The sequence below is a fragment of the Gastrolobium bilobum genome, unplaced genomic scaffold, assembly GCF_033153095.1.
Source record: "Gastrolobium bilobum isolate Gb01-03AN ecotype WA unplaced genomic scaffold, APGP_CSIRO_Gbil_v1 utg14936, whole genome shotgun sequence".
Taxonomy (NCBI): domain Eukaryota; kingdom Viridiplantae; phylum Streptophyta; class Magnoliopsida; order Fabales; family Fabaceae; genus Gastrolobium; species Gastrolobium bilobum.
In genome coordinates, this window is record NW_026898693.1 from 491,917 (window position 1) to 506,917 (window position 15,001).

The window sequence follows — 15,001 nt, forward strand, 5'->3', positions numbered from 1 at the left end:
GCTACCATTGAAACCCTTCAAAAACAAATTTCATTAAAGAGAATGAGTGCAGAGTACTGGTTTACAAAGCTGCTGTACGGTCACTATTTACATGGCAAAATAGTAGCTGGTATCAGAAGTCAAAGCCCAAAACCAGAACACCACCTCAGTGAACATATTGTTTGATATTTCTAAGCTATCAAAAAATGGATTACATCCGTGCCCATCTTTTTTAAGCTACCGCAAACTAAAGTGATATCAGGAAGAGCTGTGTTTTGATACAAAGAAATAATATTTACAAAAACCTCCACGACCAACAATCACCACCCTTCCTTTTTCTTTTCCTTTACCTCTCTTTCATTTTCCCCTTCCCATCAACGGCTCCTGTTCACCGTCTCATTTCTGTTTTTAAAATGGTTGAGAAGGTAACTTTTCCGAATCAGGAAAACATCAGTTCCAGCAGCAAGACAAGAAACCCATGATTCCAGTCTCTACAGGTTGTACAATGTCCCTTTCTCGCTTGTGTAGCACTCTGACAAACTCATCTGAACTTAGGTTTCCATCCCGATTTGTGTCAAACAAATGGAAAACAATCTCAACCACATTGTCCGAGAGAGATATGCCACACACCTGAAATTGAAACAATCAAACATTAAGAATTTGCTGTCCTGGGCATATAATGTAAATCAAAAAATTCGCCAAGGAAAGAGAATTAGAAAAACACTGACTTGGTTTAATCTAAAGTCTACACACCAGAGCACATAATCTAAAAAGTTGATAGCAAAGAAATGTTTATAACATCGAGGAGATGATATAAAATCCTTGTCCTCCAAAAGAAAATGCCTATTCCTGATGAATGAACTCATGACGCATGAATAGATTAACCATTTTGTTCAAAAAAAGGACCGATGGGTATGGTAAGAAAGAACATAAACGCCAGAAGAAAAACTTATGTTAACTTTACAGTGAGAAAATAGTATAGAATATTGTGTGGAGATGGAAAATTGTGTTTCTTTCAATCTCCCAATGAAGCAAACCATATCAAATGTGCGCGAAACTCAGTTTTTTAGATACTAGTCCCACTACTATAACCAGAAAGCATAGATTACAGAATGCTCAATAGAGGCAGCCATTCCACTCCCCATTTCACATACTCTGCCCTTGTATTGATGCAAATCCCCCCACCATCATAAAATTGATGGAATAAGGTACCAAACATTCAGGGTTTTCTTTATCATTACTGAGAATTCATTAGAATGAAAGACAAAATAATTACCCCTTACCATCACTATTAAGTTAATCAAGAAACCAAAGATAAATGCCGTACATGTGACGCTGCTCGCTGAAAATCATCTCTCGTTAACAGGCCATTTACTTTTCCATAACCGATAAGGGCCAATGAAAACGGTAATAACTTTTTCCGTAGCTCTGCCAAGTTTTTGAAGTCCTCAAATGTGATGCGAACATCCTTAAAGCGTGGATCATCGTTCAATTCATCAACCCGATCAAGCAACCTGCCTAGATCACTCATGTTGGCAGAAGCAACAATGGAGAGTGCGAAGTCCTTGGCTGGTATGGTTTTTTGAGACTTATAGTCATAATGAGCAAACTCCAGTCTCACAATCTACACAAAATATTGCGATTAATTGTCATGCATAATCACTTTGAAGGTCATTGCAGAAAATGAACCTTTTCCAGCAAATGGAAAACAATAATCTTATGTTTATAAAATTTATGTTAGGAATTCAAATCCAAACAATAGCTTATGTACAGGCATAAGTTTAAAGTTATCCTGTTAAATCACAACCCCATATGCTAGGTATCCAGCAGCCCTCTAATCATTTTCACTATCCTTGTCCTTGCTTTTCCCTTTCGCAGATCAAAAAAGATCTAAAAATTAGCATGCCAAACCCACAAGTGCAACTACCATAGTTGACAAACACAGTTCCACAGAACAAACCTGTAAGTTTTCTTTTGAACTTTATAGGAATATGCGACTTAAATTTGCACACACAAATGTTCTTAGAACTATCTCAGATTACATATAAAAGCAAATATGGTTTTCTCAGTTCTAATGCTACTATCGCAACTACCACCACATTACTGATATTTCAACCATAAAAGTAAAAGAATAAAGGTATTTTTCTATAAGCATAATTATTATGCAAATATATCGTAAATACTCAGACAATTTTAACCTTGGGTTGTCAAATTGTTACTGTTGCTGCAGCGTATGCAGCCCCACTCACCATTTTGAATCTTTTTTATCTTATGGTGCTAACCCCTTGTGCAGATAAACATTAAAAGCCTAAGACTTCATTACTTGACTAAAGTTTAGCATAAAAATATGCTGGCCAGAAGAGATAGGCACTACTGTTTAAAGAGGGAATTCAAACCACCAGAAACCAAAAATCAAACTTATGATTTTATCATTCCCTGCATCATTTTTTTAGGATAAAGAGGGAATTCATCAAGACAAAGAGAAGAGCTTACAGTGCATTTGGAGGATAAGGAGTCCTCCCTAACATAAAAGAAAAACGCAAAAAAACTTCCAAAGAGAGAGAGAGTGAGAGTAAAACTTCAATGGAGCAAAGCTGCCTAATCCCTCAATATATAATTCCTACAAAATAAAATCAATCAAACCCCATAATGAATGGTGAAAATGAAGCAACTAGAAACTTACTTCATCATGCAATTCTCTCAAAAAATTTACAAATTTATCATGCTGGAGGCATCCCTTTCCATCTTTACCAAAAAAGTATTCCACCAGCCCTCCATTTTCCACAGAATCATTCACCTTTAGGCCAATTCGCAGTCCATCCCTATGGTGAACACCTTGTCGATGATGAGATCGCATCAATGCCATCACTTTCTTGAATTCTTCTTTACTTATCTCTCTGTAAATGGGGAAAACTAATGTCATCTGGAGAGAGGGAAAATAAGGTAAGAGCAAGCACCCACAGCACTTCAAATCCAATTCATAATATAGCTAGAATTACAATCCAACATTTTGTTTAGCCTTGAAACTGATGCCAGCGACAACAAACTAATAGCAACAACATCGTGCTCAAAAAATGACTAAATAATATAATAGTTAAAATAAGTAAAAAGCAGAATATACCATACAAGAAAGAAAGAATCACAATTTACAACACACCAACTCAGGCCATGAATACATTGGGCCTACTCAGTGATACTAAACTTTCAAAGAAGTAGCATGATAACTCACCCATTATTGTCCACATCAAACATTTTAAATGCCACAGAAAACCCTGACTCTGGGATGCTGAGTAGTGTTACGAAAAAGATATACCTGCTCCAAAGAAAAATAAGGGCATTGTGGACACACAGAAAAACATAGGTCATAAAGAGATAAAGATTAAAGAGAAGGTGGAAAGGAGAAGAAAATTAGCCCAAAGCCTTAGTTAAAGTGGAAGCAAGCCCCTTTGAGGACTTTTTTACACTAGAATCAATTCCTACTTAGGCATCTTTGCCTCCACATTACCCTATCTCCCTTCCCAGACCAGGTCTTAGACATCCTTTGTAACAAAAAAATGAAAATAGAAGAATTATAAACTGCACACAATTAAATAGTTAACACACCCTACTCCCAATCAACAAAATTCTTCACAAAGAAAGCAGACGGCTCACTCTTTAAATGATATAAGCCCGTCACTGTTTATGTCAAAAAGCATAAAAAATTCTGAAGGAGCACAGAGTAAATGGCCAGGACTTCTTTCTCCTCTCAAGCATCCATCTCTAACAAGGTGGGATTCTGATGGAGGGAAAACAGGAACCACAGCCCGCATTAGGTCTGCTGGTTTCATGAGTAGCTCTCCTTCCGGTGAAATGTAAGATGCAAAGTATTCAAAAACCTTAATGAAAAGAGAAGAGATTGTCAATGTAGATACCACTCTTCAGTAAAAGGACTTAGGCCCCTAATCAACCCAATGTAACCCATATTTTATTTTTTGATTTTTTTTAAAGATTGCTTAGGTATAGAAAATGTAGGAAGAATTGCGTAGTCTCTCTCAACTTTCCCCTTCAGCTAAAAACATGGATAAAAGGAAGTCCAAGCCTACGAAGCACCAACACTTCAAAAACACTGACATGTCGTGTCCCAACACTTCTCAACACTCTCCGACAATCCAACACGTGTTATAGAAATTCAAAAGAAGATTCATAGGTTGCGTTGCGTTGAGTTTTTAGTTTCAACTATTAGATTCGTTGGAGTACGATTATCATTTTATTGAGTTTAATATAAATATTTGGGATATCTTATGTTTCTTTGCAAAATTGATGAATATTATAAGTTTATTTTCATTTTTTTATTAAATATAATATACACAACATAAGTTAAAAATATTATTTAATATCAAAACATGGCCTAACGTGTCGAAATCTAACATTTTTTAGAATTAACGTGTGGGAGTGTCATGTCGTATCGTGTCACGTGTCGGTATCGGTGCTACGTAGGTCCAAGCTATATGGAAAATTAGCTACATTTTTATGTTTCTGTCAACTATGTTAATAACTAGTTATCATTTACAATTTGCAATGTTTCAACCTATATTTCAGTAGATTAAAATAAAATGCGCGACAAATAGCAGTTCCATTCAATTGTATTAGTGTTCAGCGTGCCTATTGTGAAATCACAAGGGAAGATGAAAATAGAAACTCACATTGCGGATTAATTAAAGGATTAACAACAACATTTATTGAACATGAGTCAAGATAGTTTAAAGGATGATTAATTACACGAATTGAACACAGTGCATACAGAGAGCGATTATTATGTTACAAAATTAATAACTAAACATGAACAACAAGGAAAACACCTTTTCCGGAGAACTTCGCAACCGTATGCGCTTCTCATAGTTGAAGAAAACCTTTCTCCTGTACGCATCTGCAGCAACCCCACAAAATAAATAAATAATTAACGTTTAACATTTCCATGAATCGAAATCAGAGAATGGCGTTTTGTCCTTAAAATGAGAAGAACTTGCCTCCAAAAAGCAAGGTACCAGTACTTTCGGGAAGGGATAACTTTTCAAAGAAGGAGGGAGAAAAACGACGTCGGATTTCGTCCGAGGACCAGTCAATGAGAGAAGATAGTGAGGTTTTCAAAAGAGCTGAGTCAAACTTGGAATTGGGTGTAGCGAAGGTGTACAGAAGAAACCCTAGACTCGTGCCAGCCACAATGGCCGAAAACCACTTCCAACTGAACCTGGAAACCGGGTTCGTTGTGTTCAGAAACGACGCCGCAGAAGAAGAAGAAGAAGAAGAAGTTGAAGAGTAGCGGATACGGAGCTGTTGGATTGAAAACTGTTGGGTGAAAGGTGAGGGTCTCCTCATAGAGGAAAAGGAAGACATGATGGCGTGTTTGTTTGCTTTAGAGACTCGAGAGAAATGATACAGAAAAAACCAGCTTTGAAGTCTCAGTGAAGGGGTATTTTGGTAATTTTTTTTTGGAAATATTTCGATTCATTCATTGTTTTACAGCTAATCCGATTAGGGGCGGGTACAAGATTAATGCCTTAAATTCCTTTCATCCCAAAACTGATACTGGGAGAATTTAAACACATGCTTTTATCCCCACCTGAATATCATGTGTTGTCAACTGAGCTATTACATTTGGTTATTTTGATAATTTTGTAGTCAATTTCCAAAAAAAATAATTTTGTAGTCAATGTAATTGCGCCTTCCTAGCCCATTGCGCCACAAAAGTCAAAAGGGTTCGCCTAAACTACTTAGGTTGGTTAAGTGTTTGTTTGATTGTGTTTTTTTTATTATTATTATTTTTAAAATTATTTTATAAAATAGATATTTTTGAGATAGGATATTATGATACACAAATAATGTTACGCACAATATTACGACCACATCTTAACCGTTGATTTCCGTCAATCAACGGTTATCATTTTTCAAATCAAACTCATTAATTAATTATTAATTCGCAATAAATGATAACCGTTGATTGGCGGAAATCAACGGTTAAGATGTGATCGTAACATTGTGCGTAACATTATTTGTATGTCACAATATTCTATCTCTTCTTTATTTTAAAAGTTAAAAATAAAAACAAGTCAGATATATTCTCTAAATTTGATTCTAAAAATTAAAAATAGGTTATAATTAATTTTACAAAATAGGTTATATCAAACAGGTTTTTTTTAAAAGGTAAAGTGATTTTATGTTATGGCTGTTAAATTCTCTTAGCCATTCGTATTGGATTGCGTAGTATTTATATGCTCGTCTAAGTTTACTTTGAAAATTTGTCAATTTTTTCACTATTGTGAATCTGCTGCAATCTTCTTTTTAAAATGTCTTTCTCTTCTTCTTTTTTTCTTTTTTTGAATGAAATATCTCTCTTTACTTATGTATGTCTCTTATTCTCAAACTGAAAACTCATTTTTAAATTAGTAGACTAATCCATCAAATATAAATTTATCGGCTAATTAATATTTAAATTATTAGTATAATATAAGCCAATAAAGAGTATAAATTGGAGGGGGGGCTTTTTTTCATTTACATAAAAATGGTAATAGGTCTAGTAAAAAAATAAAAGTATCTTTACCAATAAATAAATAAATAAAAGTATAGATTCGAGTTTAGAGGCTCGTGTTTTATTTCCTCTTGAACTCTTTACTGCAAAAAAAAGTAAAATAAAGAATAATAAATATTATCGTGTGAATTATTTTCACCTTGTGTACTCAAAGTGGTACATAGATGTCTCTCGTGAGGGTGAAGTATGTTGATATAGGGGTGTCTATAGTAACCATAGTAGAGACCAAGGCACTAGTAGAGCTTTCCATGTATGTGCTCAAGGGGGGAGTTTGTGTATGGCTAGGGTTGTTCTCCTGGTGATAGCGCATGAAGCTGAATGGAGAATAAGAGGATCCCTTCCTCAATGTGAGAGGGGGGTATTTAGAGCAAGAGCTCTAGTCAACCTAGCCAGTCTAGCCTTTTCAGGTTAGGCATGCTGAACCCCTGCCTTTGTGCAGGGGCAGCTGGTGTGCATGGGGAAGAGGGGGCATCCTATGATGCCTTCTAGAAGAGGGCTCCTTAGGCTGGGCCTAACGATTGGGCCTATGTGAGTGGGCTATCCAGAACAGAAGCCCCCCAGCTTGGTAGTTTTGCGAAGCAAGGGTGCCAATATGTATGGCAGCTTAAGCCGGTTGCTCGTAGTGTGCAGTGTTCCAAGTAGGATATAATGTAACCGATCGATAATACGTCAGCCTTCGTGAGTTGTTTATTTGTTGTCGTCGAGTATGAATTGTCTGACTGGCGATGCTTAAGTGCTTCAAGAGAGTCTTCTATTTGTGGCTTGCAATTGTGTTGAACTTTGTTGTCTTCAAAGATGCGCCTTGTTATCGATGAAGGTCTTCAAATGTTGTTGAAGTAGTAATAATTTAATTGTAAGAATAAGCTGGCGAGCTCATATTGATTCAAATAGCCTGAAGATGTTGACAACTGGAATAAGAATGTCTTGATGATCTGATAAAATAAAGTCGACAAGATTGCAGATTCGAACTTCGTGAGATAAATAAAGTAGTAGATGAGATCTTCTGGAGAGGATGATGTGTTCCAAAATAGAGAGTGATGATTCTCATGATAAATAAATATACTCCCTTCTTTAGAAATTAAACTTGCTGGTGACAAATAATGTCGTAGATAAAAGCTTCTGGAGAGAATAATGTGTTCCAAGAGAGAAAGAGGTTGGTAGTCTTCATAAATGATAAATGTGTGTATTCCAATGTACTCAAAGTGGTACATGGATGTCTCCCGTGAGGGTGAAGTATGTTGATATAGGGGTGTCCATAGTAACCATGGTAGAGACCAAGGCACCAGAGGAGCTTTCCATGTATGTGCTCAAGGGGGAGTGTGTGTATGGCTAGGGTTGTTCTCCTGGTGGCAGCGCATGAAGCTGAGTGGAGAAGAAGAGGATCCCCTCCTCAATGTTAGAGGGGGTTATTTAGAGCAAGAGCTCTAGTCAACCTAGCCAGTCTAGCCTTTTCAGGCTAGGCATGCTGAACCCCTGCCTTTGTGCAGGGGCAGCTGGTGTGCATGGGGAAGAGGGGGCATCCTATGATGCCTTCTAAAAGAGGGCTCCTTAGGCTGGGCCTAACGGTTGGGCCCACGTGAGTGGGCTATCCAGAACACCTTGCTTATTAAAAAAGGCTTTTATGATTTTTTTTCAGATTTTTCTTTTAGAATTATTTTTAGTATTGAGATAACTGAAGAACTTATCAGATATATTGAGATAACCGAAAAACTTATTAAATCATTTGCTATAGGGAGCCATATATGGATGAAATATATTAGGATATTGTGCACCTAGTGAATAGTTTTGTATCTGACTTAGTGAAGGGATGCAACATTTAGTGGGTGGTTAATAGTAGTGGAGGGAGTTGAGAGAGAGTAGTGGAGAGAAATATTTAGTGCATGTCATACAATAAGGATAATAATTGGGGATCATTTCACTAATCCATAACAATAACATATAGTAAAGAAATTGATGGAATAGATATAGTGAAGTTTTAACTATAAATGTTGAGTATTAATTTTTTTTTTTTTTTTGCCTAAAATGACAGCCTAATTGTGTAGCCTAGTTTTTTTTTTTTTTAAATAAAGAAAAATAAACAACAGTTAGCTACTAACCAGACAAGTCTGGGTGTAGAAACACCCATCAAATATTGTTGCACAAGGGAAGGGGTAGGGGTTTTAAAACAGGTTATGACATGCGGATTGACCCGTGACATGACACGAAAATTCATATTCAGGTTGACCTGCAAATAAATTCGTGTCGTAAAAAATGACCTGCAAAAAAATCGTGTCGTGTCATGTTGCGTGTCAAATATATGTAGACCCGTATTTTTTAATTTTTTAATTTTTATTTTTATTTTTAAATTTCAACCCATTTTTTTAAATTTTTTTTGTCAATTACCATTTTAACCCCTATATTACGTGTTATTTGTGTCGTGTCGTGTTCATGTTGATGTATTTATGTCATATCAAATTTGTGTCATGTCGAATTCATATTGTGTCAACCCGTTTTGACGTCCTCTACCTCGGGGGCTATCAAAAGTGATTGTATTCCAATCCTGAGAGAATGACAGATTGGCAAGCCAGTTCGCAACTCTGTTGGCCTCCCTATGGATGTGGGAAATTTTAAGGGATGTTTAATGATCAGTTGGATCTTATGTACCAAGGAATAACAAGGCTTGTGAGACTCACACCCTTTAGTCAAGAGCTTTACGTAGAGTCTCTTTCAAGCCAAATGATTTTGTAACCAGATCTTCAGGGATTGTCAAGCCCAATAAAGACACCCCGCCATTCAGCCACCAGAGAATTACTCCTACCTAGATTCTTGAAAAAATCCGCTAGACATCTGTCATTACTATCTCGCAGCACACCTCCACATCCCATTTTCCATCTACTACCAGCTTCAACCAAAGGTCCTTAGTCCATCCACAATCAATGACGGAGCCACGTTGGGACACGGGGGAGCCTTAGCCCAGGTTAAATTTGGAAAATTAACCACGATTTTAACGTAGCTAATTTGCAAGTTTATTTTTAAAACATTAGCCATGTTTAAATAACCGTGATCCAGACTAATTTTTTTTTTATCCAGGCTAAATTGCTACACTGGCTCCAACACTATCTATAATCTCTAAAAAATATGCAAGGAATCCTCAGTATGAGCTAGACATGGTGGGCAGCAATCTCGACGAACTAGCTTCAACCAAAGGTCCTTAGCCTAGTTTATGGCCTTGTTTTTGGTGACTTCGCGTGCACGTGCCTTCCTTTCTGTGTAGGTGTGGGTGTTATCCTTATTCCTGCCTAGATACTAGTTACTACCAAGTGGTGCTTGGGCTGCTTTGTTGATATACCAAGATCATTTTAGGCCTAACATTCACTGGGTTTTCTGGAGTACAAGTTAATAGAAATTTGGCTTTTACTAGGACCTTATTGGGTCTGGCATTATTTGGGCTGGAGGGTACTTATTTATTACCTATTGAAGGACCATACCAAAAATTATAGGATTTATTCCCATATTAAGTAAGGGTTATATTTATCTTATTCAATATAAGATAAATCAAATTCTTACCTACATATAATAAAAATAAATTTCACCTCTATTTTTTTTCAATTATTTGTGGGTCTCTTTTATAATTTTATTTCATTAAAATAAGATAACTATTTTCAACAACATAAGAAAAATATTTCTCGTTAACTACTACATGTATCCCTTACAAAAAAAAGTAATACATTTATAAAAGAAATATGAAGAGTTGCAATTGTTAATAAAATAAATTATATTTTATAATATTATAGTTTATTGTACATGTACAATACTTTATTATGATTTTAATTTTTAAATTTTTTTATCAGCTATTATAATTCCCTACTTTATTTTTAAAGAGTCAAATCCAAACTTACAGAGGTTGAAATTTAACGTCTCTGGACAATTTTCCTTTAAGGAGCATTTGGTTGAGGAGAAATTTTTTGTAATTACTAGGGAAATGGTTGGAAAGTGAGTTTGGTAGGAAAATGTAAAAAAAGTTGTTTGCTTGACCGAAATATTATCAGAGAAGTTTATTTAAATTTGCAAAATCTATGTTCGGGAGAAACTTCGCACCTGTTTTTTCACTTCTCCATTTATCTCAAAATACCACATCTCAAGTAGTATTCTGTAACAGTGAATTTCATCCAAAAATCAACACAAAAGTCCTTTTCCCATTTATCCTATTTGCCTAGTATTTTTTTCAAAAACCTGAACCAAACGTAATATTTTCCAATATTTATTTACACTTTCCCATCAATTCCAAAATAAATCTTCTACCAAATACTACCTTAGGAGCCGTTTGGTATACGGATTTTTCTTAGATTTTTGGGAAATTGAATTTTTAAAATTTTAAATTTTCAGATATTATCTTAAACTGAATATAAAAATCATATTTTTAAAAATTAAAATTTTCGAACAAATAAAAATTTATCCTGTACGAAAAGTCGAAAACGGCAGATATGCCAATTGCCAGCAGTAGTTATTTTCTCTGTACTCTTTACAAATGGGGATAGTGGTTGAGTCCAGGATATATGAATTAGGTAATCAAAATCCTCAATCATAAATACTCTTCTTTCGGAATAGATACGCAACCTGCTAAGTTGGGGTGGGGTGGGGTGGGGTGGGTCTATTTCCAGTCTTGCCGTCTTGGCATTACGCGTCCGTTTCAAGTCCAATCAGGCAATTGATGCGAGGCCACGTTTGATCCAAAATGCGTAGCATGCAAATCAATTTTTTTTTCCAGCTTGTTTGTATTTTTCTTAGAGAAAAAATAAAATATTTTTTGAATTTTTTTTATCAAGAAACATTTTAATTATATATGAAATATGATATTATACTTATTTTTTTCCATGTCTATCTCTTTTATTTTAGATTATAATATCAACCTAGTGTTAAAGTTGTGGAAGAGAAAAAGAGTTAATTGAAATTGTGATCTAATAATTAGAGATAAATAAATAAAGTAGATATAAAAAAAATAGACAAAAAATTATTTAGATATATTTTTTGAGATAATTGGATAAATTTTTTGAAAAAAAAAACAGGGATAAATAAAAATTTTAATACTTTCTTATAAATCAAGAAGAATAACTTATTAAAAACAATCTCAATATGCATACATAATAGAAATATTTCTTTTGCAAATTTTGTCCTAATATACCTTTATTTCTATTTTTTTAAAATATAATATGATTATTATTGCGGTGTACGTCAATTTTCATTGACCAAAAATCAAAATTAGTTCTGACTTAGGAGGGCATATACCTCATGAGCAAATCATATTGTAGCTAAGCTGTCTTTGTCCCACATGATAAAAGTCACTATAATAATATTCATCATTTGCTTGGTAGATGGTAGTCCTTTTCAACTCAATCCGCGTTTCCAACTTTGAATTCTTTCTGCAGTATTGGGCAATTTACAATTAGATTTTTTTTCTTTTAAATAAGTTTATTCCATTTTAAAGTTTTTTTATTAAGTTTTTATTTTTATTTTATTTCTACTTGATCTCCTCTTAATCTTTTAAAACCAATATTATTTCCATAACATGGCAATAAGGTGTCAAATGTCAATTTTGAAGATGGAATCCGTCCGTCTCAGATAGACCCGGCACCAGATAGCTGCATTGCACAACCAAACTGCAATTAAACAAATTAAATAGCATTTAAAGAAAACCATCAAAATAAATTAAAAAGGAGAAAAAAAAAAAGATAAAGAATATACCTTGCACCAAACGCAAAGCAAATGAACCAACGATAACGGAGAGTCAACGGCGGCAACGGAACCGCAATACGACGTAACGAACGACGGAACCACCACGCTTACGAAAATCGCGCATTCACGGCAAGCATAACAGAATCGTCGATGCCACTTAACCCATCACTTGCGAATTCTATGATTGGAATTATGTGATATTGCAAATTAAGCCTGAGATTAGATTTTGATTTTAAAGATATTTTCTTTAGATATAATTCTTAGTCTTGAATAATAAAAATTGTCCAAAACTCTCCTTCCATAGCAAATGTTATGTACAAAAAGCAATTCTCCGAGGCCAGTCTCATAGATCTGCGCCGGAATCTTCCATAGCTTCCGGCGACGTCGCTCGCAACCTAACCGATTCGCCGGCGGTGGAGAAGTAGAAGCTTCCGCTATAGTGGCAAAGCAAAGCAAACAGTAAGAAAACGGAACAAAATTCAGAGATCTTCCTCAGCCCTGGACATGGTGGAGAGACGACTCGGTCTCGGTTCGAACGCTGCTCTCCTCCTCTGCTGATGCGAAGAAGGGCGAATCAAAGCTGTCAGGGCTCGTTTCACCCACTCGCCTTCGACTCCTCCGATCCTCACCAGAGAGTTCTTCATCGCAGATCTACGCATGTTGAGACGGATCGACGGATATGAATCGGCGTTGTGGCTTCCGCCGCTGTTCTTGTGGAGGCTGCACCGGAACGAACCAGGGTGGTTCGTCGGCGAACACATACAGGCTTTCTTCTGGACCGAGATCGGCTGGTGGTTGTGGTGGCGGTGATGGTTTTTGTTGCCGATGACGTGGCTGGAAACGGTCCGGTTCGGGGAGATGGACCGGTTGTCGATGGAGAACCGAACGCCGGATGAGAGAGAAGCTGAAGCGTTGTATATGTTGACACGTGTAGGGGAAGCAGATCGATGATGGCTGTGAGTGTGAGGTTGGTTGAAGAAGGTTGAAGATGGTGACGAAAAGCTAGAGCTTATGGAAGAAGAGAAGGTTGTTTGTGGAGAATAAAACGATGAGTTTGATGTGGAATAGGAGCAGAACTTGCTTGAAGAAGGTGAGAGAGAACGTAGCACTGGTCCACTAGATCTTTTTTTTGAAGACGAGGTAGCCATTTCTATTGGAGAAGAAAGAAAGAACGAAGGAAGAAGAAGGAAGGAGAAGGAAAGGGTAAAAGGGACTTTTTGTATTCTTCTTCTTTTTCTAAGTCCCCTTTGGGGAGCTGGTTCGGCAAACCTAGCGAGTCTCGCAGGCTACTTTTATAGTGCTAGGGTGATTGGTGATTAAGTGCGAGTCTAATGGTGTTTTGGTAATAGTGTTAGTTAACTTAACCATGGTTAACTGAGGTTGGTTCAGTGTGGCGTATGAAATGAATGTGGTATGGTTTAGATTCTGATCTAACGGCTGATGCCGTGCGACGTGGTTACAGAAAACGACGAAAAGCTGGTTCCTCTCTAACTTCCAGGTTTCCTTGCTAATTCGAATGGCTGCCACGTGTATGAAAATAAGGTTAATGGTCGAATGTTATAGTTGGAGAAAACAACTTTTTTGTCCCAAATCACATTGCCAATGCCGTTTTGTAACTTTTGCTTTTGCGTTTTACTGTCTCGGATCTTTTTGCAAAGAGAAAGAAAGAAGCACGGTGTCCCTACCACTAGAAATCTAGAATAATCTTCCTCCCGTCTCGGGGGCATTAATTGTTGACCATGCTGCTACGCATAATTTATGGGTTGCCCGCTCCCATCTTTAACAAGATACGTATATGATACATAAAAGATTTATTTATTTTTTTCTGTTTTATTATTGGATTTGATTCCAAAAGCTATATGTTTAATGCTTGGAATACAAATGGTGTGACATCTCCTCGTGACGAGTTATACGATTAGGTGAACAAATTGGCGTAAGACGTTACATATTTATTCAATTAGTAAATGACATTGTTGTGACCTGTGAAACGAGTTAACCCAATTACTTTTTCTCGCGTCCGATAATTACTAGCATTTTCTATGGTGTATGCCTATCGTACTTAAAATTTGGATTTAAATTTTAAAATCTTGACTTTAACGATTTATTTTTGTTAAAATGATTTAGATTTCACTTAAAATTGTTTTTAATATAAAATTTTGATTCAGACATTTACTTAAGTCTTGATTTTAAGATTTAAATCTCGATTTTAACTATTGAAATGATGTTAAGTATGTTAAAAAAATTGTTGAATATAACATTGCTGATGTTTCATCCGAAGATAAATGATTGTGGAAAATGAAAGAACTTTATCTCATGATAAAAGTTTAGATGAAGACAATTTTGAATGATATAGTTGAAGATCACGTGGAACAGAATGTCTTCGATGATAATAACTTGAATGATTTATTAGCTTAGACCCTTAGAGTGTGACAATTGTATGCAAATGTATAAGGATGGTGGCAGGTAGTCTATTTTTCTTAAAAAAAATTATACATAAGCATGTATATATAAAAATTTAATTTTAGAGTGCATGTAAAATCTACGATTTTTATTACGATTTAAAATTTACGATTTTTTATTCTTTTTTATTTTAGGTAAAATTCCGATTTTGACTATCTTGGTATGGCCCTTCATTGGTTTCACTTTTTTTTCTTTTTGCAATTATTTAAAATGAACTTTTATTCCATAGGAAATTTGATTTTAGCATATGAAAGGGAGCTTTGGGAGAGGAAATATAAGGCGGGC

The 15,001-nt window shown here is 35.7% G+C and overlaps 2 protein-coding genes across 4 annotated transcripts; both read right to left on the minus strand.

Annotated features, from left to right (window-relative positions):
* Positions 1–19: 19 nt before the first annotated feature.
* On the minus strand, positions 20–5,362 carry LOC133318427 (calcium uptake protein, mitochondrial). Of its 2 annotated transcripts, none has more exons than XM_061520422.1 (7): positions 4,986–5,362; positions 4,818–4,885; positions 3,631–3,854; positions 3,209–3,292; positions 2,663–2,876; positions 1,307–1,603; positions 20–609 (listed from the first exon to the last, which is right to left on the minus strand). In XM_061520422.1, exons 1-7 carry the CDS (start codon positions 5,350–5,352, stop codon positions 430–432), a joined length of 1,434 nt encoding a protein of 477 aa, XP_061376406.1. In that variant the 5' UTR covers positions 5,353–5,362; the 3' UTR covers positions 20–429. The 2 variants fall into 2 exon arrangements, with proteins under 2 accessions (XP_061376406.1, XP_061376407.1); XM_061520423.1 differs by having other exon boundaries at positions 476–609; positions 1,263–1,603.
* A 6,181-nt stretch (positions 5,363–11,543) lies between these two features.
* Positions 11,544–13,510, minus strand: LOC133318453 (uncharacterized serine-rich protein C215.13-like). 2 transcript variants are annotated; one of them, XM_061520453.1, is made up of 2 exons: positions 12,266–13,510; positions 11,544–12,162 (listed from the first exon to the last, which is right to left on the minus strand). In XM_061520453.1, exon 1 carries the CDS (start codon positions 13,402–13,404, stop codon positions 12,736–12,738), a length of 669 nt encoding a protein of 222 aa, XP_061376437.1. In that variant the 5' UTR covers positions 13,405–13,510; the 3' UTR covers positions 11,544–12,162; positions 12,266–12,735. The 2 variants fall into 2 exon arrangements, with proteins under 2 accessions (XP_061376437.1, XP_061376436.1); XM_061520452.1 differs by having other exon boundaries at positions 11,544–12,180.
* Positions 13,511–15,001: the final 1,491 nt, after the last annotated feature.

What these genes read in the sequence shown, in the direction of transcription:
- LOC133318427 (XM_061520422.1), bottom strand. Translation starts at nt 5,352, where the DNA reads ATGTCTTCCTTTTCCTCTATGAGGAGACCCTCACCTTTCACCCAACAG. An exon ending in TGGTACCTTGCTTTTTGGAG is followed by an intron (nt 4,886 to 4,985) that starts GCAAGTTCTTCT and finishes GGGTTGCTGCAG; the next exon opens with ATGCGTACAGGAGAAAGGTT. An exon ending in TTCAGCGAGCAGCGTCACAT is followed by an intron (nt 610 to 1,306) that starts GTACGGCATTTA and finishes TTTCAATTTCAG; the next exon opens with GTGTGTGGCATATCTCTCTC.
- LOC133318453 (XM_061520453.1), bottom strand. Translation starts at nt 13,404, where the DNA reads ATGGCTACCTCGTCTTCAAAAAAAAGATCTAGTGGACCAGTGCTACGT.